Source organism: Pistacia vera, unplaced genomic scaffold, assembly GCF_008641045.1.
Source record: "Pistacia vera cultivar Batoury unplaced genomic scaffold, PisVer_v2 Contig503, whole genome shotgun sequence".
Lineage (NCBI taxonomy): Eukaryota > Viridiplantae > Streptophyta > Magnoliopsida > Sapindales > Anacardiaceae > Pistacia > Pistacia vera.
In genome coordinates, this window is record NW_022196339.1 from 1,690,510 (window position 1) to 1,717,737 (window position 27,228).

Here is a 27,228-nt window from a genome sequence, read left to right on the forward strand (position 1 = left end):
TAGGTTGAAGGGAAAAATGCTGGAGAAAATTTGATGGAAATAAGGACTTCATCTATGGAGCAAGTGATTAGCTATAAAAGAAATGGTGTAACTACTATTAATATGAACAATATGAACTGCCCTCATATTGAAAAACCAGGCAGCTCATACAATTGTTTTCTCTACATACAGTAAAAATGGATGATGATGATGATGATGGTAAAGTTTGTACCAAAGTAAAAAACTATCTAAACCAAGGTATACAACGAATGTCACTTCTTGTTTCATCCAAAATTAGGGGAAACGAAGTAATCGGATCAATGAGACAAAGTAGTCAGCGAAGCAGTCAAATCGGTAGAGAGAATTAGGATCTAGGGTTTTTTTCTATTCGATTTTAGTGAAATGGGAATATGGGATGTGTTTGTCACTTTTACATGTTTTAGAATACAAAATGGTAAATTCATAGACCCTAATAGTTGCAAAACTTGTATATATCCCCTAACAAGTTCGAGTTATTGTGGGGCTCAAACTCGCCTCGACTCAACACGCGAGCCGCTCAAGCCAAGTCTGAGTAGGTCACGAGCCGCTCGACTCAACTAGCAGCCCTAAGTGAAACTAAGACCTAATTAAGTTTAAATTAGAGAAAAATAAACCTAATTAAGCTTAAAGGGCTACTTTCGGTATTAAATACGGTTTATAGAGAATTGTTTTTAATTATAGAAGTGTATACAAAAATAGGAAATACTACTTTGTAAATTGCATTATGGTTAACTTCTGGAATGACACTGAATTAAACATTAGTATTTTTTTTCTTTATTTTTTTGTAACGCAAATAAAACTCCTTTACACCTCTCCCAGTAATCAATCAATTGAAGTTCAATTATCAATAAATCTGATCAAATATTTACTACTAAAAATTATTCACACCATCAGAATAACCTTAAAAAAATACATGAATGAAACTGTAAAAACTCTACAAGGAAAAGCATTGATGTTCTTTCTTGTAAACCAACAACACACTGCAACTAAAATAAGATAATTGTGCAATTCTGTGGATGAGCAAAAATGACTCTTATTCATCATTCACCATAATATCCAATATACACCATCATATATTTTCTTTCCATTTTCCGTCTTTTTTATTTTCTTTCCATCGCCTTGCAAACTCAATGCCACCTAAGATTTGATATTGTACCGTTGTTTTCATCATCGAAAAATGAAAGGGCGGCCGAATCTACCTCCGGGGTTCATTCAAGGTCTTCCCTTCAAAAAATTCACCCAACATTCGTTCCAAATCCTCCGCCGAGTACCTAATGTACTTCTGTGGGTTCTTCCCATTCTCAACTAGAGTCCTGTACAAATGGAAATCCCAGATATAAGATTATCACATGTAGATGCTAGATTAGAAGATTTTGTTCATGCAGCCGCTAAAGTGAGTTTTCTATGAAATTCATATTTTCTCAGCCCAATGTTGGATCTTGTTTTTACTCTATAAAACCAAGCGCAAAACTTTTCGTGGATTGAATGACATGAGCTATCCAATCAATAAAACTCACTCTCTGTATATAAAAAAAGTTTTTAAGCTTGACTTGAAACAATACAATGAAATAACTCCAAAATCCCCAATTAATTTGAATTTTGGCATGCACAATGGGTGATGTATTTTTTTTTTTTTTGGATATGTTTGTGTGCCATCTGTTCATTTATGAGTTGTAAGAGAGCAAGTTACGAATAGGAAAAGGAAACACACCCAAAACGCTTAACAAAAGATCTGTAGGCAGGTAATAAGACTTCAGCAACTGCAAGCCGCAGAGATTCCCGCAACTCTGTGTCAGGAACAGTCCACTGAGATTGTTTTTGATGAAGCTCCTCGAATTGTATATTAAACGTCCTGAGCCTGTCAATCATTATCAGAAGAGTTATGACAAGTGTAATTGATGTAGGAAGAGTAGGATTAGTTCAAGTTTATTTTAGTTCTTCTGCTCCTCTATTAATCTATTTTACATCTATCTGATTCTCTTTCTCCTCCTCTATCAATTGGTATCAGAGCAAGTTCTGATGCAAATTCTGATCTAATTATAATTTGCTAAAAAATTCCGCTTCCGCATCAAAACCCGATACATAAAGAAATCCTGATCGTCATACAAAAAAAAACTTTTTCCATGAACCCAAATTGCCAGAAAAATCAGAAGATTAGGGTTTACGACAATTTGATTTTTTATGGATGAAAATTACAATTTCTTTTATGTGTTTAAGATTTAGATGTGGAAGCAGAAATTTGAAGCAAATTAAAAACATATCAAAACTTGCTTTGAGACCAATTCATAGAAGAAGCAGATAAGAATCAGATAGATTATAGAAAATTAGGGAGAAACTAGACGCACAGATTAGGAAGAATAGCAAGAATCTAGAAAAAATCAAACAATAAGAAAAACAAAAGACAATCCCTAGAGAGAAAAATCCTAAAATCTTATTGCATAAAAATGGACCACAGAACCCCTGATTTATAAGCTTAAGAAATAGAATACTAACCCCTTATTTATAAGCTTAAGAAATAGAATACTAAGCCTAATCAAACAAGAAATTGTAACTAAAACAACACATAAACGAAATAAAACTCTAAAAATACGTTGATAAATAAACCCTAAGAAAATTAAAATAAAGACTGAAATAAACTTAAAAGTAATCCGCCTATTCCTACATCAGTAATGAATGGATAAAAGACAGAATTATTATTAGAATTTAGAAGAAAAAGTGTTTCAAGAAGGATGCAGATATCAACCTGTCTTTAACCAATTGTCTTGAAACTCCACTACTATTTCCTGATACATCACCAGCCACTGAACTACCACCACCAGATGACGTCAACCCTTGAACAGAAAGACATTGCAGAATCTGCAGAGGAGAAAAGAATCCATATCTAATTAGAAAAAATGGGCTTCTTAGCAGGCTATTTATTCACTTTAAAGGGAAAGAACCGATAATGTCATTAAATAAACAGGAGGTTATCTCCACAAGGCTATTAACAGTTCTTGATATCATAATTTCCAAATGGTAAACTCAAATAGCCTGTTAGAAGAAAAGGAGGGAAATGGGAGAGGCTGAGCTGACAGCAACCAGTCAACAGAGTATCAGAATATGTCATAAGAGGATATTGCATGATAAACACAGTTTCTATATCATTACAAGCAATTCAGCACCATAGAGTAATTATTCAGTTCAGCTTTTCTTTTCCTCAAGTGTACCAATCTTTTCCTGGTTTTTAGTTACCATCTAGCTGGGTTAACAAAATGAATCACAAATAAAAACTTACATCTACAAATTCTGCTAATAATATCCTTGACCACCAATAATATTTGCTCAAGACTTTCCAACAAAAAAAATTAATTTTAATGCATATCCTCTTCTGATTATCACACCAAAACTTCCACTTAATGCATGTTTGCACAAGTAAATGCAGAGTGCAAGTCCTTTCATATAAAATTGATCATGCAACTCAAGAAAGAATCTCGTAAGACAGCACGAAACTAACCCATTCAACTACCCAAAGTAACAAAATAAGATTTTCCAGGATTCTCTACAGGAGGTGTCATTCAATTGGGTCAATAAATTACCTTTTGCCAAGCATTTCTTTTGTATTGATTTGCATGCTGCTGCACAATCCTCCTGTGTCTTTGCACCCAATCATCACCCAACAGATCCTTGGCTTCAGACCTTAAAATAGAATGTTCACACATTAAGCTACAGTACTCATGCAAGACAAACATTTTAAAGCTTAATAAAAGTAGAGAAAAATGAACATGACAAACCTGCGGACAGATCTGACCATATAGTGAATATTGTTCATCAGAAATAAGTGTGTCAAAGCAGGATCTCTATACTGCTTTGATTTCCCATCCAAATTAGTTTGAAGAGCCTGCATTATTCGCATTGTTACAGTAGCTAATTGTGAACCTGTCCCGTCGCCATTTTCAAATTCTTGGAAAAGTTGCTTCAAAGTCGATTGGTAGCTGTTAAAGTATAATGCAGAATTGCCAGTTCAATCAATGACAAATATGGAAAAAAAAATAAAAATAAAGCTACAAAACTGAAATATTTCACTTTTGTGTATAGAATTCTAGTGTAGGTGGAATCTCACAAACTTGTCCCTAAGGGAATACTAACCTGGTTGCTTATATTTCTTATAGTGGAACAAGAAGCATATGGATCAAATTCCAAATACTCCTCATAACAAGGAGAGGGATCCACTTAATTTGTATTGTGCATACGGAAGGGTGGGTAGTTAAAAATGTAAAAAGAAATCTCACTAACTTAAGTAATGACTTCATATGTGAATTCATAGATAAAACTCTTTTACCCCTTAACTGGCTATTTTTTTTTTTTAAAAAAAAAAAAAGGATTAACAGAAAGAAATCACACAAACTTAAATGAAGATTTAATATGTGAATTTTTGAATAATCATAGATAAAAGTCTTTTTCCCCTTAATTGGCTGCCTTTAAAAAACAAACAAAAAAGGGATTAAAACAAGATACATAGACTTGTACTAATGACAGTAGAAACAAGTAATCCCAAAGAGGGTTTGGTAAATTCAACTGACGCAATAAAGAAATTTTTGATATTGCAGTGTGAAACAGGCCAAGTTGACCCAAAATGTTTGTGACAAGTCCATTGATCAAAATTCGGCCTTTTATATGAGGCGCCTGTTAGAATTTAAATATTATGAAGTAGGGCCTTTCTTATAATCTTTTAGGATTTACTCAACATTTACTTTAGAACAGAAATTGGGTCACTGACATGTGCCACATATCATGAAGCAAAAGTCCATATTAGGATACTAAAAACTAATTAATATAATGTTTATATCGGTAAGCATTTGATAGCAGATTATGACTAAATAATAAAAAGAAAAAAAAAAAGTACAGTTGCACTTACTCAAACAAAAACTTCACATAGTTAATGACGTAGCTTGTCAAAGGATGTACAGTTCCATCCAACACAGCAGTTTTTGTCGCATCCTTTTCAACAGCTTCTTCAAAATCACCGAAGGTCTCTTGAGCTGTCTGGGCAAGCCGTTTTGTCAAACTAAATGCAGATTCTCTAATTTCAGTGCAAGCTTTACCTTTGAAAACCAACTCAATCTGGCAACAGAAAGACCATCTTTCAAGTTAATTACAAAAAAGTAGCACCATTTAATTATGATAACTATTTTCCAGAACATGCAGAACGAACCAATAGACTTGATGGTAACTCAGGCATCAGCCTAAGCATCTAAAAAGAAACCTAGGTCAAATGTCAGATACATTGTATTGCTTGTTACACATAATCTTGTAATGAAAATTTATAAGTATTGTCATCAGGCACGGATTAAATGACAGAAGACCCAAAAATAGTAAAAATTTAAAACTTAGTACAATTTTTTTTCTGAAATCGTCTGAAGAAACAATACTTTAGCACACAATTTGAAAGCTCATGAGTGAATAAAATTATGACCATAACAAATTTATATCAAAATCAATATTGCCATTAAAGGATCACTTAGCATCCTTGAACCATCACGAATGTCACCAAATGGTTTGTACCATAAACTCAATAATAGACTGAGTGATTTCATGAGCAATAGATTAGTTGTTTTATCTGATATTTAATTTCAATAAGAGCAAGAGAGAGAAAGAGAGAAATTTATAAACATTTAATTCCTATGTTAGCTAAAATACAGATTGATATGGTAAAAGGTGGGAACAGGAATGTGGTATGATGGGGTAAGGCTTTCTCATTTTAGAAAACTTAAAAACAAAAATCGCTTACAAATGTTTACACAGCACACACATTCCTTTCAGTTTCAAATTATGAGATTATAACATATCTAATTTGAAGTGTCATTATATTATGATAACCCAAACACAAGATCTCTAGTCAAATGGGCTATGCTACATGTTGAGAAACCATTGATCCAAATATATTTAAGCTAATATAAAATGATGTCACTATAACATTTAAACTTCTATGATAGTGGAATGTAAAAACAAGTTTTTCTAATGTTTTAAATCAGTAATTTGTCACAACAAACCAAAAAATCATAGACTATCAACCTGACATCTATCCATATATGCAAATAATAATACCATTATTAATATAAACATATAATAAGTGAAAAAAAGAAAAAAAAAAAATCAAAGATCTCAGCTGCTACTGATACCAAGATACCTAATTTTGGCATCTCCAAAGAAACCATTGTGTCAATAAGGTTTTCAGCTATTGCATGTCAAATAAACATGTTAGCCATACCTCTGAGTGAAGCTCTCGCATTATCTCATACATATCCAAAAGTACAAATAACTTTTCAGGTGATCTCTTGCTTTTGGCAATTGCCTCCCCAAAGCTAAGAAGAACTAACACACTACTTGTGGTAACTTCAGCAAAACATTGATCACTGACAGAATCAAAGCCTTCAAATATCTGATCACAAACTTTACGTTCTCCAGCAAACAGTAATTTGACCTGTTCAAACATGATTAGTTACTGGGACTAACAGACATACAAGTATTTGAGAATCTTCCATAAAGATCTTACAGCAATACGCATGTAATGGATCCAGTTCCCAATCTTTGCCTCCAGCACTTCCCATTGCATCTTCTGAACATCTTCTTTGCCAAGTCTTTCAACTCCTAACTTGCGGAGACTTTCTTCCAAAACTGAAGAACGGGTATCCCTGAAATATGTGTATGTATATATATGAATGATAAACTTGTTGAAATACATAATATACATGTGTGAGGGATATGGATGTATAAGAATATATCAAGTAGGTTGATGGTACACAGACAACTATAAAATAAAAGATCACCTAACATAACTCTTTCTTTTAACAATTAAGTCTCATAAATGATAGGTTAATCCTCTAAATGATCCAAAGAGAACAGAAAAATGCTGAAATTGGAAGTCGAGAGCAGATTTAATCCAAAAGATAACTACACTTCCAAATTCCATGAATGAAAATTTAATTCACCCGCATAAAAGTTTTTAGGAGAGCTTTATGGAACTACTAATAATTATAGAGCAAGAAATATCCCAATCTTTGCAATCACATCCTTGAACAGAACGACTGGTTTCCTTTCTAGATATTGGTTGTCTTTATTCTTTTTTAGGTATCATGCATCATTAACAGATGCTTCAATTTTTGGCATTGTAGTCTCTCCAGGAACACAAGGGGCAGCACATAATTGGTTCGGAAAAGGACAACAGCAAGGCAAGCTCTCCAGCTTGAACCCAACTCACAGCTGAATCCAGATGGCAAAACTTACTTTTCAGGCTCAATTCATTACTCTCTCCAGAAAATATTTTTGAATGCATTACCAAATAGATCAGAAAGCATCATCAGTAATACTTATCATGGAATAGTGCCTTTCCTGTCCAATAGGCCACATGGCACAATGATAGTTTGGCAGGTGATATTAGATGTTTGAGACCTTCAGGAATAGGTGGCCCTAAATTCAGAGGCCAATCAATATACAGACACAACACAACTCAGTACACCGAATACAATTCAATATTACAATTTTCTGCAGTTTGTAAACCTAAATTTATTGATAATTGCATGTAAGAAAAATAGCTAGTGTGTGTGTGTGTGTTGATTTGGGGGGGGAGATTGGGTGTTCCATTTGTTTCTTTAGAAACAGTCAAAGGGGTCTAAGGACTACGGATGAAGCCTCTTACCTGTAAATTTTGAGTAATTGCTGCTGATGGCCAGCTTGAACCATTTGCAGGGCTAAATCATGCAGTAGCGGCAGAATCCTCGGTGGTATGAGAGCGGGTGGTGTAAAAGTAGCAGTTTCTAAGTCACTGTTGTCAGAGTGATTATGTGAAGGACTCTTGTGATGAGCTTCACCATGGTGTCCAGGGGAACCTGATGAGGGTCGCATTGAATTTGGAAGGCATTCAAAAAGACGATCAGGCTCCAAAGGTTTGCTGAAATGCCAAAAGGAGAAAAGGAAAAGGGATTACAACGAAAGCATCTTTGAATATGGAAACAAGCTGCAGTATCAGTTCATTAGAAAACCTAAATATCTAATCCATCAAGATCACTGACTGAGACTATTTGACACACAATCATAATGCTTATGGAATGCAAATAAAATAGAAAAAAATCTATTCTCCAAATAACCAAGAAAAAGATTTCAGGAAACTGCTCTAGAAAAAGCTCGGTTTTATCCCAATTGTGGGAGAAAAGGTGAAACCTTATAATAATTACAAGGCATATTAAGCAATTAACAGGTAACACCTCCAAACAACTGTTAAGCAGAAGAAAGGCAGAAAAACTCAGTACTAAAACTACTAATTAGTGCTTTAAAAATAAAAAAATAAAAAACTCAACTGATTGCATTTTCTAATCATTGTTGGGGATATAACTAAATAAATGGTCTGCATATATTATAGAAATGGACATGTAAAACATAAGGATACTGTAAACCAAGGAAGCTTTTTCCCCATATGCATATTATAGTCTAGCAACTACTAATGACATATCTTGCAACTGCAATCAGCTCATTTCCAAACTTAAGAGCATAGGAGCATTAGATAGTTGTAAAGGATTGGTCCTACAGCCACAAACCTGTATGAAGCTAATAACTGTTTAAACTCATCTTCTAGCTTTGAAATGGCCTTAACAAGTAAAGTATTTGCATTGTTGACCACCCCTTCGCTACTTTTAAAGCTCTTTTTGCCACTAAAAAAACTAATGTTGCTTCTTAGCTGATCAATTGCTGCTAGATAACTTTCCAGGTCCTCATGTGGCCCCCTAAGTATTTTAGCTTCTGCCTATAAACCAGAACAACAAATTGTTAACAGCCATGAAAAAATCATACACATAGATAATGAGGATAAAAGACATAACATCAGGTAAAGGTCTTGATACCTTGAAACCTGAATGGAAAAGAACAGAGTTAAATAATTTTTGAGGAAATTTATGGATGCTGAATAATTAAGGAAACTGCAACTTAAAATAAGGTCATTTTTCATATTAACCCTTCTGGATAGAATTCTAAATAAAACCATAAGGGTCTTCAGGATTAAATAATTGTACCAACTATAGTATCTCTATAACTTTATAGAATTGTATTATAAATCTTACTTTGAAAAACTATATAATGACATGAAAGCTCCTGCTCCCCCTAAAATTGAAGTCTACAGTTTGAATTCTAGTTTTGGAAAGTTCAGTGGAGTAGAAGTTACTCAAATAAGGTAATCAGCAACAAATTTGTCCCATTCATAAGATTGACAGAAAGGATGAAGAGAAAGAAGGTCATCTCTCCCTCCAATGCACAATGACTTCATTCTTCTGGTTAAGAAGCTTGCAAAGAAGCCAACTTCCGGTGACTATTCCAAGATCTGATATTCCCTCTACCACAACATTTTTTGAGTGTTGGTAAAGGAAAGAAGGCCAAGAACCTTCAATGTAAGTCCTAGCTTTCTCGGCTCATTGGCATGAAAAAATATGCGATTCTTGAAGATGCAAAGCAAAATTCTAGAGTGATGAGGGACAAAGTGCCTTTTTTTTGCTTCAATGTGGGCCTTGGCTTCAAAGACCCCAAAGGCAATTCACTTTTCTTTATTCATCTCAACTAGAATGGGGTCTTGACCAATTTAGACTTAGTTTTGTTCAAGTTCATGAAATTATTTTCATTGTAATCTTCTGCCACACAATTTTTTTATAACTTTTTCTATTGTTTTTGTTCCTTCTCAAGAGATGATCTAACCATCTACTCGTTTTAGGGTTGTATGAACTCCAGTTCTCTTTATTCCTCCTCTCATATATTGTCAACCCCTCACATCTTCTATCAAACAGAGGTTTCTTTCATATTCCTTTTGAGATTTTTAATTTTTAAGGAATTGGAATAATATGGCGATTGCCAAATTTCCTTCCTATTATCTTTTGCTTTAAATATCTCACTGAATAGGGCACGGATTGTAGATTGTGAACTAGACTGTTCAGGGAGGTTTTCTTGTTTAAATAACTCGCATTCTCTTAATTTGCCAGCATGGGTGATATCGCAGGCCAAAGTCTTGATTATGTTCAGTTTTCTGCTGGGCAGTTATGGACACCATAACACTGGATATGGTAAAACTGACCTCAATCTAAAAGCCAAATTAACAACCATATAACTAATGTTCAGCCAAACATCAAACTACCATTATAAACAATCTAAGAGATCTAAGTTGAAATTAAAAATCACAGTAAGTTGAAACCAACCTGACGAGAAAGATCAAATTGAGCCAAAATAACCTCTGCAGCCTTCAAAGTCTTTCAATATTCATGAGCCTTTCTGATTGCATGTGTTCTAATCTGAAAATCAAAATAAAATAAAAAAAAAAGATCTAAACAACAAATCTTGTTCTACAAAATCAAGAAACCAAAAAACACTTCAACAAAACAAATCTCCCAAATGGACCTGACCCGATCCGATCCAAAAGTTAACTAAACCACATCAATAACAATTTTCCTTACTGGCAAACAACTCTAAACTTCAAAAACAAAAATAGATCGTTCATTTCCTCAAAACTTTCCCGTGAACCAAACACAAAAAAAAAATAATAATAATAATATAAAATAACTGAGTGGGACGCATGGCGGTTTCAAGAGGGAGAGGCGGTGGTCAAAAGAGCCAAGAATGGAGACAACGTTATCAGTAATCATTTGGGATTTCTGCAAAGACTCTCTCATTCTGGCGGCTTTTTCATCAAGAAAGAGACTCCATGCGGTAACTCACCCACCACCATTTTCTTCGTTGTTTCTGCTTCTGCGATGGGAAATGGGTGGTTTGATTATTGGATTATTTGAAAAGGAAGAGGATTGGTGAAGATGGGGGTAAGTGAAAGAGTTTTGACAATTTGCAGAGATATAGGGGGTGTCTTTTGAATTGATTTGACAATGCTTCGTTGAGTTAGGAGTCCTCCAAACTGTTTCTCTTTTGGTCAATTCAATTTTTTTTTTCTTTTCTTTTCTTTCTACTTTACCTTTTAGGAAATGTTATGTAATTGTAATTAATTAAAGTTTTAACTAATTTTAGAATTTAGATTAATATGTTTCTATTATTAAGATATATTTTAATTTGGTCATATTTAAGTGTTAACATATATAACTTATAAATATTATTATTCTTGATAATAGCATCAGAAATGCTAACACTGACATCAAAACTCTGTTATATAAGATTTACAACTAAACACAATAAAAATATTTAAGAGTAAAGACGTATTCCCACCGAGGTTAGCGGAATCCTACGTGAAACCTGGTTTCAAAAATTCTAATTCCACCTATAAATGGACACCGTTACTTTTCTTTTTAACAATTAAAGACTAAAATGTCATTTTGCCAATCTGCATTTTTGCGAACTTCATTTTCTCGACCAGTTTTGGACGTTTTTGTCATTAGAAATCAAGCGCCACCACCATTCGATCCTCATATCTCCTCTTTAAAACCATATCAATCGCTGCCTGATCATCACTGTTGTCAAAAAAGCCCATTTTTTTCCGCAAACAACCACTTTACAACCACTTTTCCAACCGTTTGTCAACCAAAATCTTCACACCACCACCATTAAACCCCTTCTATCTGCTTAAATGGTCTTTTTGCCAACCTACATTTTTGCTGACTTCCATCTTCTCGACCAGTTTCGAGCATTTATGTCATCAGAAATCTAAGCCGCCCCCACCATTCAACCCTCATCATCTCCTCTAAAACCCATACATCTGTCACCTGATCAGCACCGTTTGTCGGAAAGCCCATTGCTTTTTCTCGCAAACAACCACTTTGCAACACTTTTTCGACCGTTTTGTCAACCGAGAATCTTCATCGCCACCACCATTTAAACCCCTTCTATTACTTTATAAAACCTTGCCTTTGCCCACTTGCTCATCTATTGTCAATTACGACTGCCCTTTCTGCTAAGGACGGTTGCTTTTTGCGACTTTTTGATCGATTTTTTCGCAACCACGGTTCAACCAGTTTGGCATTCCAGCACCGTTGTTTTGATTAGTTGTTTTGGTGAGGACGGTCGCGGTTACAAAGGTGATCTTAGTAATTGGGTGTTCGTTGAGGCAAAATTTCAAAACACCTGGTGTGCACAGAAAGAGGGATGGTAAGTTACCGCAGGGAAATCGCAGAAAAAAACATCTAAACATAAACACTCAAAACAATCACCAACTCCAAAGACAAACAATACACCCAATCAACTCTATAAAAACCTCCAATTTAAACCCAAATTCACAAAAAAAAAAATAACAAAAAAAAACCCGCAAGAAACCCTAGAGGAGGTTACCGGTGATCGAGAGCTAACACTATCTGGGTTATTCGGGCTTTTGAAGAGGACAAGCTAGTGAGTCTACGGGTGGTGAGAGGGTAGATTTTGGAGTAAAAAAACTACTAGAATTAGGCCTGATAGTTTGTGACTACGCAAACAAAAAAATTGCGGTGGTCAATGAACGGTAGCAGTATGCGGTTGGAGATGAGAGGGGTTTTGGAGAGGTAAATGAGAGGATCCTGATGCTAGTGTTGGATTGGCAATTGGTGTCGAAATCAGGCCAATCCGGGCCTTAATGGCAGTCGAGTGGGCTTGGTGGGTGGTGTTTGGATGGTAATGGCGATGGTGATGATGGTTGGGTGGGGTGAATTCAGAAGTCAAGGGCAGTGTGGTAATAGCACAAGTCAAAATTCGTTAACAGTGTTAGTTTAAAGGTGGCAATTTGTAATAAATGCAACCAAGGGTATGAACTTTGGATTTCGCTAAACCTAGGATGGGAACATGTCGTTTGCCCTTTATTTAATTTTGTGGAAGCCACTTGGTCTCGGTTATGATATTCAATAATATGAATATATTTATACGAAGGTCCATAATTAATTATATTATTATCGTTTGGAGAAGAACTTAATTTGACTTTAGCAAATTATTTTTATTAAATCATTTCCTACTTAGAGCATCTCCAAATGACTCTTTATATGACTTAAACTCTTTATTATAAAGAGTTTATCCATAGAAACAAGAGTCCAATAAACTCTTTATTCTTTAAATATAAATTAAAGAGTGAGATTGACTCTCTCATTTAGAGAGTTAAATTTCACTCTCTATCCTAATTTTAAATAATAAATTGTAAGTTTCTATGCATTTTATTTATGATTTATCTTTCCTATTAAGTTTCTTTTTTTTAAAAACATATTTTCCTCCTAAAATTTAAAGAGTCTATTGGATTTGAATAAAAAATTTGTTTTTTATATTTAAAAATCAATGAAGATGCTATTTATTTATATAAAATATGCTTTTTAAAATAAAGAACACCATTGGAGATGCTCTTAGTCCAACAAATCATTTCCCTACAATTCCTACAGGTTTCTCTTATTGAAAACTTATTATGGGTTATGTTGCTCTACTTTGTAAATAAATAAATAAATAAATGAATTAAATTGAAAAAGTCGACTTGATTTCTAATTCAAGTATATTAGTTCGGTTCTAGATCCATGTCATCAAACCTATTACAATTCTACAAATGCAATATTCAAAATGATCGTGGTTCAATAAAAACTCCTGGGAGTATTACTCGAGAGGTTTTGAGTTCGAGTATTTCTTTTGGTCTTAATAGAGATAGTTATTGGAGCTTTTACTCAGCTGATAGTTTCAAGGTTCAAAGGGATTAGTTGAGTTGCGTATAAATTGACTTGAAACTCCGTTGTAAACAAAAAAAAAAAAATTTATTTATTAATTTATTTCATATTCTCCTATAACGGAGAAGTTAATTCAGGAACAAGGGTCTGGTTTTTTAGTAAGTCCAATCCTGAGGCAAACAAATCCCAGGAGGAAGTGGAGAGTACTGCTCTTTCTTTTCCAGACTTTCCTTCTTCATGCTGCTCCATTTCATCTCCTCATTACTTCCTCCTTCCTTCTTCCCACCTATATATTTCAAATATTCGATCATCAATAATAAATAATCTAATAATAACAATAAAACAAAATATTATGTGCAAAAAATAGATAAATATTCAACAACATTAATAATGGTTTTATTAGCGGAAGTTCAAATTCAGCGATAATCACAAGAAAAACGGATTTTACATCAAACGGTGATTAAGTATGTGGTCTTGATATAAACATATTAAGACGGTCTTGGCATTGAAATTAATGATAATGAGAACTACAACTAATGTAGAAATTTACAAATGTTCCAACTCTGATATAACAACAAAACCCTTGATTATCAAATGCATCATGAACATGTGACATAAAAGGAATAACCAAATTACATAAATGCAAACCCTACCATAAAATGATGAACAGCCAGTTTCACCTTCATTTTTCAACTAAACAACAAATTTTCATAATTGATTTAACCCAAATTAGGGAACAATAAGACACACTCAAAACCCACTTTCAAATAACTCAATTTTATTTATATTAATATTATCATCGAACTAATAAAAAATAACAATTTCCATATATGCAACGTTAAATTAACTTACCCTTTTTCTTCTTTTGAGTGGCAACTCCAGGATTTGATCCAGTCTCTTCAGGTTTTTTCTTAGAAACTGCAGGAGTATTCACTGAACGAGGAAGAGGAAGAAAGACACCTGTTCCTCCATTTTTTTCAACACAAACCATGCTTCCTTTCTCCTCAAAACCCTACACAAATTAATTAAATGTTTATGAAACCTTGTATAATAAAAGATATTTTTCTCCTTTTAAAAATATTTCAACTGTATTCTGATTCACCTGTACAACGGGTGTAATTGGGTTGTAAACGTAAAAGGGTGGAGGATTCACTGCAAGTTCCGGGCGAACACCATTTTGGTTAACACCATGAGAACCAAAGCAAATCTACAATTTTGTGAGCCAAAAAGTAATGAGATCGCCATAAAAATACAGTAAAAGAAACTGTGAAAGTAGGAAAATTAAATATTTAACCTTAAAGTTTGGGTGAACAGGAGGATGATGATGATGGTGAGGCAAAAGGGTGTGTCTTGGGGGTGAAACTGTGACATTTGCAGAAGTAATTTCATGGATGATTTCAGAAGGGAGCCAGAGCTCTCCGTCCTCTGGGGTTGGAGGAAAGTCCGCCATTGTTGTCGCCATGAAAAGACAAAGAAGAAAGGGAGAGTTATGAAATATATTTATATTAACACTTTGGTGCTACGTGGAGACTGAGAATGAGAGATTGTTTATAAAAAGTTCAGCTGTAACTGCCAATTGCATGTAACGAGAGGGAGAAAAAAGCAGAATTTTTTCTAACACTTGGAGCTTCCTTTTGGCTTTGTGGCCCCACTTTTGCTTCTAGCAAATTTGATTTTGACTTTCCCTTTTTTATTCTGTCTTGCTCATTTTTATCTCTAATTTTAATTCACATTTGGATATGTTAATATATATGATTAATTCTATGGAATGCTTCCTTTCATCTGCAAGAATAAACACAGATAGAATCACATTGATTCCATTAATATCATCTTCTGTATATTCTTCAATGTCCCACTTATTCTTATTGTTTTTCAGAGAAATGGAAAGAATTTTTGTTTTGATAATATAAAATTCGTTCTTTTTTCTCTTACAGATGTTAAGAACGTCATTTAAATTCTAATTCTTCTAAGAGGTACTCAGGGTTTAAATTATACCAAAAGGTATATCTGGATTCAAAATCCATTAAAAAGTTTATCTATATTCTGATTATACACAAAGATACGTAAAAGACACATGAATAAACATTACTTCCCGAATAGATTGAAGGATACATTCGTTCTTTTTTCTTTTACAAATGGTTAGAAGGTCATTTGTGTTCCAATTCTACTAAGAAATACATCTAGGTTCAAATTCTCTTAGGGTCCATTTGAATTTAGATTCTACATAGAGGTACACAAAAATGTTTAAATCCTACTAAGAAGTACATCTAAGACTCAAGGTCAAATTCTACTGAGCAGTGCAACTGGTTTCGCATTCCATATAGAAATACATTAAAGATCAGTTCTGTGTCAAAATTTCATCTTGATTGGAGTACTAGTAAAAGGTATACTAGAGATGAGGTATTTGATTAAAATGACGATAAATTGATTTCATTTATTTTAGTTTTTTCTATTTATAACGCTATTAGGAGGTTCTTGGTAAAATTATTGGAACTCGATAAATTTATTCCAATTTTAAGAAATTAAAGCTAGACTATATTTAAATTGGTTTAAAGCTTTATGGCTTCGTTTTTTTTCCCTATTTTAACACTATCCTATTCCACTATCTTATCTTAAAAAATATGTTTGTTTTAATGTTCTTCAAAATCCAATCATATTTTATTCAACTTTAAACATTAATAATTATTTTTATCAATAAAAGTTTTAAAATTAATAAAAACACCCCCATCCACCCAAGCCACTATGACCTGCCAACAGTCGCCGTCGCCAGCCGCCGACGTTGTAACGACACACGACCGACTGGATTTGACAAATCATGTGTCGATCTATCCATTTTCGGCTAGATCCACCATGGATCTTGCTGGAATGGCCAAATCTACGGACAAAAATCTGGCTGTCAACGACAATCAAGATATGGTCATTGTTAACGACCAAATCTTTGGTCGTAGATCTGGCTATTTCCGGGCAAATCTATGGTGGATCTGGCTGAAATGTCAGATCGGCATACGACCGATCAGATCCAGTTGGTCGTGCGCCATTCCGACGACTTTTGGCCACCGTCTGACGATGGTGGTCGACTGTCGACAATTATTAGGTGGATGGGAGTGTTTTTGTTAATTTATAAACTTTTATTATAGGGGGTGTTTAGATAAATTAACAAATATAAGGGGTTAAAATAATCTAAATATTTTTATAAATTATTTTCCAAATGTACCAAACAGATTCTAAGAATCCTATCATGTTTGATTAAATCTTATTCAGAATAGAATACTATTCTAAAAGACTAAACAAAAGGAGCCTATAACTTTGATCTTCTAATTATAACAAATTTTGGCTTAAATCACTTATCCCTCCCTACGGTTTGCAAGGAAACTGCCACCCATCAAGTTTGAAAACATGCAAAATTCTCCCCTATTTTTTGTTAACTAAAATAATTAGTATCATGAAATTCTATTAACAGAGTTATTTATTTAAAAAATAAATTTATTTAACTGTTTAAGGGTATTAATGAGATTTGCGCACCTCTAACTATTTGGTCCTATACACAAATAAATAAAAGTAGGGAAGTCAAAGATATTTCTCAAACTCAAGGGGGGTAAATGATTTTTCATGAACCTCAATGGGGATAAAATATATTTCAAACCTAATGTTTAGTAGTGAGTGACGAGTCTAGTGACTATCTAGATTCTATAATAGATATCATAATTTCTTTCTTATGAATGTTTCTTTAACAAAAAAATTTGTTGTTTTTATCTTTTTTTGTTAAATAAATAATCGAAAGTTTGACATATTATATTCTATGAATCTTAAACAATATTTCAAATTTGTTATTTGAAGTGATATGATATTTTATGTGATATTAACGTGTAAGTGATGAAATAATATAGTAAATTATATGTTAATGTCACATATGATTCTAATCAAAATCATTTTAAATAATATTTATTTATTTATTTATTATTTTTATTTTTTTGGGAATTCTAGCTTAATATTTGCCATTAACTTTTGTATTAAAAAATTTTTAGAGAGGTCTTGACAAACTTTAAAGGAGGTTTGTGACTATTCGAGAATTTCAAGTCATTAGACTTAGATTTTAATTAAAGAGTAAAACACTTTTTCCCACCCAAGGTTTCCTTAATGACACTTTTCCACCCAAAAAGTTTCAAAATACCACATTCCCACCCAAAGTTTATATTCTATTAATACTCAAAATACACTTAACTTTCTTAGTCAGCGTTCGGTGAGTTATCAGGAGCCCTGGTAAGAGGGGTTTTATAGAGTAGAGGTCGATGGATCAAATGGTGGTGATCGATTGAATATTCGCCGTTGGAATCAGTTGAAAATCAACTAAGAACAAGAAACCCTAACTTTGCAGTGGTTAGTAATCGACGAGAAATCAGATACCGAAGTAAGAAGGGTTTTGTAGAGAAGAAATCGGAGATTCTAATGGTGGTGACAAAGAGAATTTTCGCCTCCAGAATCATTTGGAATTGGCTTTGGGTATTAATATAATATAAACTTTGGGTGGAAAGTGATATTTTGAAAATTTTTAGGCGAAAAATTGTGAAGGCAAACCTTCGGTGGGAAAGAGTCGTTTACTCTTTAATTAAATTATGTTTATGTTTGGACCTAGGCCGTTTGGTGGGCTCAATGATTATTATTTACGCTTAAAGCATGGTTTATTTTGTTAAGAGAGGTGTTATTTTAACCCCACTAAAACTCTGAATAAAACCTCATTTTGAATAAAATTCACTACCCTTATTACTAAATAGATTTTAAGTCTCATAAACTCAAGGTTTTGTCTTCTTAATTGTTAAATGGATTTTTTATATTTTCTATACTTCTTCAATCAACCAACAAATATCAAAACTCGTTATATAAGATTTACAACTAAACACAATAATAAAAATTTAAGAGTAAAGGACGTATTCCCACCGAGGGTTAGCGGAATCCTACGTTTGAAACCTGGTTTCAAAAATTCTAAATTCTCACCTATAAATGGACACCGTTACTTTTCTTTAACAATTAAAGACTAAAATAGTCATTTTGCCAATCTGCATTTTGCGTAACTTTCATTCTTCTCGACCAGTTTTTGGACGTTTGTCATTAGAAATCTAAGCCGCCCACCCACATTCGTCCCTCATCATCTCCTCTTTAAACCCATATCAACTTCGCTGCCTGATCACTCATGTTGTCAAAAAGCCCATTGTTTTTTCACGCAAACAACCATTTACAACCACTTTTCCAACCGTTTTGTCAACCAGAATCTTCACCACCACCACCATTTAAACCCCTTCTATCTGCTCTATAAATGGTTTTTTGCCACCTACATTTTTGCGTGACTTCCATTCTTTCGACCAGTTTTCGAGCATTTATGTCATCAGAAATCTAAGCCGCCCCCACATTCAACCCCTCATCATCTCCCCTCTAAAACCCATATCACTCTGTCACCTGATCACGCACGTTTGTCGGAAAGCCCATTGCTTTTTCTCGCAAACAACCACTTTGCAACAGCTTTTCGACGTTTTGTCAACCGAGAATCTTCATCGCCACCACCATTTAAACCCCTTTATCTACTTTATAAAACCTTGCCTCCTTTTGCCTCACTTGCTCATCTATTGTCAATTACGACTGCCTCTTTTGCTAAGGGACGTTGCTTTTTTGCGACTTTTTTGATCGTTTTTTCGCCACCACGGTTCAAGCCAGTTTGGCCTAATTCCAGCACCGTTGTTTTGTTAGTTGTTTTGGTGAGGACTGGTCGACGGTTACAAAGGTGATCTTAGTAATTGGGTGTTCGTTGAGGCAAAATTTCAAACACCTGGTGTGCACAGAAAATGAGGGGATGGTAAGTTACCGACAGGGGGAAATCGACCAGAAAAAAACATCTACAAACATAGACACTTCAAAACAATCACCAACTCCAAAGACACAACCAATACACCCAATCAACTCTATAAACCTCCAATTTAAACCACCAATTCCCAAAAAAATAAAAAAAAAAAACCCGCAGAAACCCTAGAGGAGGTTACCGGTGATCGAGAGCTAACACTACTGGGTTATTGGGCTTTTGAAGAGGACAAGCTAGTGAGTCTAGGGGGTGAGAGGGTAGATTTTGGAGTAAAAAACTACTAGAATTAGGCCTGATAGTTTGTGACTACGCAAACAAAAAATTGCGGTGGTCAAGAACGGTAGCAGTATGCGGTGGAGATGAGAGGGTTTTGGAGAGGTAAATGAGAGGATCTGATGCTAGTGTTGGATTGGCAATTGGTGTCGAAATAGGCCAATGGGCCTTAATGGCAGTCGAGTGGGCTTGGTGGGTGGTGTTTGGATGGTAAGGCGATGTGTGATGGTTGGGTGGGGTGAATTCAGAAGTCAGGGCGTGTGGTATAGCACAAGTCAAAATTCGTTAACAGTGTTAGTTTAAAGGTGGCAATTTGTAATAAATGCAACCAAGGGTATGAACTTTGGATTTCGCTAAACCTAGGATGGGAACATGTCGTTTGCCCTTTATTAATTTGTGGAAGCCACTTGGTTCGGTTATGATATTCAAAATATGAATATATTTATACGAAGGTCCATAATTAATTATATTATTATCGTTTGGAGAAGAACTTAATTTGACTTAGCAAATTATTTTATTAAATCATTTCTACTTAGAGCATCTCCAAATGACTCTTTATATGACTTAAACTCTTTATTATAAAGAGTTTATCCATGAAACAAGAGTCCAATAAATCTTTATTCTTTAAATATAATTAAAGAGTGAGATTGACTCTCTCATTTAGAGAGTTAAATTTCACTCTCTATCTATTTTAAATAATAAATTTGTAAGTTTCTATGCATTTTATTTATGATTTATCTTCATTAAGTTTCTTTTTTTTAAAAACATATTTTCCTCCTAAAATTTAAGAGTCTATGGATTTGAATAAAAAATTGTTTTTATATAAAAATCAATGAAGAGCTATTTATTATATAAAATATGCTTTTTAAATAAAGAACACCATGGGAGTGCTCTTAGTCAACAACTATTTCCTACATCCTACAGGTTTCTCTTATTGAAAACTTATTAGGGTTATGTTGCTCTACTTTGTAATAAATAAATAAATAAATGAATTAAATTGAAAAAGTCGACTTGATTTCTATTCAAGTTATTAGTTGGTTCTAGATCCTGTCATCAAACCTATTACAATTCCAAATGGAATATTCAAAATGAGAGGTTCAATAAAAACTCCGGGAGTATTACTCGAGAGGTTTTGAGTTCGAGTATTTCTTTTGGTCTTAATAGAGATAGTTATTTGGAGCTTTTACTCAGCTGATAGTTTCAAGGTTCAAAGGGATAGTTGAGTTGCGTATAAATTGACTTGAAACTCCGTTGTAAACAAAAAAAAAAAATATTTTTAATTTATTCATATTCTCCTATAACGGAGAAGTTAATCAGGAACAAGGGTCTGGTTTTTTAGTAAGTCCAATCCTGAGGCAAACAAATCCCAGGAGGAAGTGGAGAGTACTGTCTTCTTTTCCAGACTTTCCTTCTTCATGCTGCTCATTTCATTCCCATTACTTCCTCCTTCCTTCTTCCCACCTATATATTTCAAAATTTCGATCATCATAATAAATAATCTAATATAACAATAAAACAAAATATTATGTGCAAAAAATAGATAATATTCAACAACATAATAATGGTTTTATTAGCGGAAGTTCAAATTCAGCGATAATCACAGAAAAACGGATACATAACACGGTGATTAGTATGTGGTCTTGATATAAACTATTAAGACGGTCTTGGCATTGAAATTAATGATAATGAGAACTACAATAATGTAGAAATTTACAAATGTTCCAACTTGATATAACAACAAAACCCTTGATTATCAATGCATCATGACATGTGACATAAAAGGAATAACCAAATTACATAAATGCAAACCCTACCATAAAATGATGAACAGCCAGTTTCACCCTTCATTTTCAACTAAACAACAAATTTCATAATTGGTTTAACCCAATTAGGGAACAATAAGACACAATCAAAACCCACTTTCAATAACTCAATTTTATTTATATTAATTATCATCGAACTATAAAAAATAACAATTTCCATATATGCAACGTTAAATTAACCTACCCTTTTTCTTCTTTGAGTGGCAACTCCAGGATTGATCCAATCTCTTCAGGTTTTTTCTAGAAAATGCAGGAGTATTACTGAACGAGGAAGAGGAAGAAAGACACCTGTTCTCCATTTTTTTCAACACAAACCATGCTTCCTTTCTCCTCAAAACCCTACACAATTAATTAAATGTTTATGAAACCTTGTATAATAAAAGATATTTTTCTCCTTTTAAATATATTTCAACTGTATTCTGTTCACCTGTACAACGGGTGTAATTGGGTTGTAAACGTAAAAGGGTGGAGGATTCACTGCAAGTTCCGGCGAACACCATTTTGGTTAACACCATGAGAACCAAAGCAAATCTGCAATTTGTGAGCCAAAAAGTAATGAGATCGCCATAAAAAATACAGTAAAAGAAAGTGGGAAAGTGGGAAATTAAATATTTAACCTTAAAGTTTGGGGAACAGGAGGATGATGATGATGGTGAGGCAAAAGGGTGTGTCTTGGGGGTGAAACTGTGACATTTGCAGAAGTAATTTCATGGATGATTTCAGAAGGGAGCCAGAGCTCTCCGTCCTCTGGGGTTGGAGGAAAGTCCGCCATTGTTGTCGCCATGAAAAGACGAAGAAAGGGAGAGTTAAGAAATATATTTATTAACACTTCGGTGCTACGTGGAGACTGAGATGAGAGATGTTTATAAAAAGTTCAGCTGTAACTGCCAATTGCATGTAACGAGAGGGAGAAAAAAGCAGAATTTTTCTAACACTTGGAGCTCCTTTTGGCTTTGTGGCCCCACTTTTGCTTCTAGCCAAATTTGATTTTGACTTTCCCTTTTTATTCTGTCTTGCTCTTTTTATCTCTAATTTTAATTCACATTTGGATATGTTAATATATATGATTAATTCTATGGAATGCTTCCTTTCATCTGCAAGAATAAACACAGATAGAATCACATTGATCATTAATATCATCTTCTGTATATCTTCAATGTCCCACTTATTCTTATTGTTTTTCAGAGAAATGGAAAGAATTTTGTTTGAAATATAAAATTCGTTCTTTTTTCTTTACAGATGTTAGAAACGTCATTTAATTAATTAATTCTCTAAGAGGTACTCAGGGTTTAAATTACCAAAAGGTATATCTGGATCAAAATCCATTAAAAGTTATCTATATTCGATTATACACAAAGATACGTAAAAGACACATGAATAACATACTTCCCGAATAGATTGAAGGATACATTCGTTCTTTTTTCTTTTACAAATGGTTAGAAGGTCATTTGTGTTCCAATTCTACTAAGAATACATCTAGGTTCAATTCTCTTAGGGTCCATTTGAATTTAGATTCTACATAGAGTACACAAAAATGTTTAAATCCTACTAAGAAGTACATCTAAGACTCAGGTCAAATCTACTGAGCAGTGCAACTGGTTTCGCATTCCATATAGAAATACATTAAAGATCAGTTCTGTGTCAAAATTTCATCTTGATTGGAGTACTAGTAAAAGGTATACTAGAGATGAGGGATTTCCTCATGTGGCCCCCTAAGTATTTTAGCTTCTGCCTATAAACCAGAACAACAAATTGTTAACAGCCATGAAAAAATCATACACATAGATAATAAGGATAAAAGACATAACATCAGGTAAAGGTCTTGATACCTTGAAACCTGAATGGAAAAGAACAGAGTTATGTATATATATATAAGCATTATAAATAATTTTTGAGGAAATTTATGGATGCTGAATAATTAAGGAAACTGCAACTTAAAATAAGGTCATTTTTCATATTAACCCTTCTGGATAGAATTCTAAATAAAACCATAAGGGTCTTCAGGATTAAATAATTGTACCAACTATAGTATCTCTATAACTTTATAGAATTGTATTATAAATCTTACTTTGAAAAACTATATAATGACATGAAAGCTCCTGCTCCCCCTAAAATTGAAGTCTACAGTTTGAATTCTAGTTTTGGAAAGTACAGTGGAGTAGAAGTTACTCAAATAAGGTAATCAGCAACAAATTTGTCCCATTCATAAGATTGACAGAAAGGATGAAGAGAAAGAAGGTCATCTCTCCCTCCAATGCACAATGACTTCATTCTTCTGGTTAAAAGCTTGCAAAGAAGCCAACTTCCGGTGAGCTATTCCAAGATCCTGATATTCCCTTCCACCACAACATTTTTTGAGTGTTTGGTAAAGGAAAGAAGGCCAAGACACCTTCAAATGTTAAGTCCTAGCTCTTCTCGGCTCATTTGGCATGAAAAAATATGCGATTCTTGAAGATGCAAAAGCAAAATATTCTAGAGTGATGAGGGACAAAGTGCCTTTTTTTTTGCTTCAATGTGAGTCTTGGCTTCGAAAGACCTCAAAGGCAATTCACTTTTCTTTATTCATCTCAACTAGAATGGGGTCTTGACCAATTTAGACTTAGTTTTGTTCAAGTTCATGAAATTATTTTCATTGTATATCTTCTGCCACACAATTTTTTTATGAACTTTTTCTATTGTTTTTGTTCCTTTCTCAAGAGATGATCTAACCATCTACTCGTTTTAGGGTTGTATGAAGCTCCAGTTTACTCTTTATTTCCTTATCTCTATATATTGTCAACCACTCACAATCTTCTATCAAAAAGAAGATTTCTTCTTCATATTCCTTTTGGTAGATTTTTAATTTTTAAGGAATTGGAATAATATGGCGATTGCCAAATTTCCTTCCCTATTATCTTTTGCTTTAAATATCTCACTGAATAGGGCAACGGATTGTAGATTGTTGAAACTAGACTGTTCAGGGAGGTGTTCTTGTTTAAATAATCTCGCATTCTCTTAATTTAAGCCAGCATGGATGATATCGCAGGCCAAAGTCTTGATTATGTTCAGTTTTCTGCTGGGCAGTTATGGACACCATAACACTGGTAATATGGTAAAACTGACCTCAATCTAAAAGCCCAAAATTAAACCATATAACTAATGTTCAGCCAAACATCAAACTACCATTATAAACAATTCTAAGAGATCTAATTGGTAAAATTAAAAATCACAGTAAGCTTTGAAACCAACCTGACGAGAAAGATCAAATTGAGCCAAAATAACCTCTGCAGCCTTCAAAGTCTTATCAATATTCTCATGAGCCTTTCTGATTGCATGTGTTCTAATCTGAAAAATCAAAATAAAATAAAAAAAAAAGATCTAAACAACAAATCTTGTTCTACAAAATCAAGAAACCAAACAAAACACTTCAACAAAACAAATCTCCCAAATGGACCTGACCCGATCCGATCCAAAAGTTAACTAAACCACATCAAGCAACAATTTTTCCTTACTGGAACTAGATTCGTTTCATTTCCTCAAAACTTTCCCGTGAACCAAACACAAAAAAAAAAAAAAATAATAATAATAAAATAACCTGAGTGGGACGCATGGCGGTTTCAAGAGCGGAGAGGCGGTGGTCAAAAGAGCCAAGAATGGAGACAACGTTATCAGTAATCATTTGGGATTTCTGCAAAGACTCTCTCATTCTGGCGGCTTTTTCACTCAAAGAAAGAGACTCCATGCCGGTAACTCCCACCACCACCATTTTTCTTCGTTGTTTCTGCTTCTTGGATGGGAAATGGGTGGTTTGATTATTGGATTATTTGAAAAGGAAGAGGATTTGGTGAAGATGTGGGGTAAGTGAAAGAAGTTTTGACATATTTGCAGAGATATAGGGGGTGTCTTTTGAATTGATTTTGACAATGCTTCGTTGAGTTAGGAGTCCTCCAAACTGTTTCTCTTTTGGTCAATTCAATTTTTTTCTTTTCTTTTCTTTTCTTTTCTTTTACTTTACCTTTTATGGAAATGTTATTGTAATTGTAATTAATTAAAGTTTTAACATAATTTTAGAATTTAGATTAATATGTTTTCCTAATTATTAAGATTATATTTTTTTAATTTGGTCATATTTTTAAGGGTGTTAATTACATATTTATAACTTATAAATATATATTATTCTTGATAATAGCATCAGAAATGCTAACATCTGACATATCAAAACTCTGTTATATAAGATTTACAACTAAACACAAATAAAAATATTTAAGAGTAAAGGACGTATTCCCACCGAGGGTTAGCGGAATCCTACGTTGAAACCTGGTTTCAAAAATTCTAAATTCTCACCTATAAATGGACACCGTTACTTTTCTTTTTAACAATTAAAGACTAAAATAGTCATTTTGCCAATCTGCATTTTTGCGTAACTTTCATTCTTCTCGACCAGTTTTTGGACGTTTTTGTCATTAGAAATCTAAGCCGCCACCACCATTCGATCCCTCATCATCTCCTCTTTAAAACCCATATCACTTCGCTGCCTGATCACTCACTGTTTGTCAAAAAAGCCCATTGTTTTTTCACGCAAACAACCACTTTACAACCACTTTTCCAACCGTTTTGTCAACCAGAAATCTTCACCACCACCACCATTTAAACCCCTTCTATCTGCTCTATAAATGGTCTTTTTGCCAACCTACATTTTTGCGTGACTTCCATTCTTCTCGACCAGTTTTCGAGCATTTATGTCATCAGAAATCTAAGCCGCCCCCACCATTCAACCCCTCATCATCTCCCCTCTAAAACCCATATCACTCTGTCACCTGATCACGCACCGTTTGTCGGAAAGCCCATTGCTTTTTCTCGCAAACAACCACTTTGCAACAGCTTTTTCGACCGTTTTGTCAACCGAGAATCTTCATCGCCANTTTTGCCAACCTACATTTTTGCGCGACTTCCATTCTTCTCGACCAGTTTCTGAGCATTTATGTCATCAGAAATCTAAGCCGCCACCACCATTCAATCCCTCATCATCTCCTTTTTAAAACCCATATCACTTTGTCACCTGATCACGCACCATTTGTTGGAAAAGCCCACTGCTTTTTCTCACAAACAACCACTTTGCAACAACTTTTCCTACCATTTTGTCAACCGAGAATCTTCACCGCCACCACCATTTAAACCCCCTCTATCTTCTTTATGAAACCCTTGCCTCCTTTTGCCTCACTTGCTCATCTATTGTCAATTACAACCGCCTCTTTTCGCTAAAGGACGGTTGCTTTTTGCGACTTTTTTGATCGATTTTTTCGCAACCACCGGTTCAAGCCAGTTTGGCCTAATTCCAGCACCGTTGTTTTGATTAGTTGTTTTGGTGAGGACTGGTCGACGGTTACAAAGGTGATCTTAGTAATTGGGTGTTCGTTGAGGCAAAATTTCAAACACCTGGTGTGCACAAAAAAGGAGGGGATGGTAAGTTGCCGGCAGGGGGAAATTGGCCAGAAAAAAACACCTAAAAACATAAAACACTTCAAAACAATCACCAACTCCAAAGACACAACCAATACACCCAATCAACTCTATAAAAAACTCCAATTTAAACCCAAATTCACAAAAAAAAACCCGCAAGAAACCCTAGAGGAGGTTGCCAGTGATCGGAGAGCTAACACGATTTGGGTTATTG

General features: G+C 34.1%; 1 protein-coding gene across 1 annotated transcript; it reads right to left on the reverse strand.

Annotated features, from left to right (window-relative positions):
- Positions 1 to 1,174: 1,174 nt before the first annotated feature.
- LOC116105743 (exocyst complex component EXO70A1-like) lies at positions 1,175 to 25,510 on the reverse strand. Its single transcript, XM_031392156.1, has 12 exons — positions 25,150 to 25,510; positions 24,804 to 24,899; positions 8,589 to 8,794; positions 7,694 to 7,945; positions 6,551 to 6,689; positions 6,266 to 6,478; positions 4,913 to 5,118; positions 3,789 to 3,989; positions 3,594 to 3,693; positions 2,762 to 2,874; positions 1,730 to 1,876; positions 1,175 to 1,331 (listed from the first exon to the last, which is right to left on the reverse strand). Exons 1-12 carry the CDS (start codon positions 25,318 to 25,320, stop codon positions 1,214 to 1,216), a joined length of 1,962 nt encoding a protein of 653 aa, XP_031248016.1. The 5' UTR covers positions 25,321 to 25,510; the 3' UTR covers positions 1,175 to 1,213.
- Between the last annotated feature and the right edge of the window lie 1,718 nt (positions 25,511 to 27,228).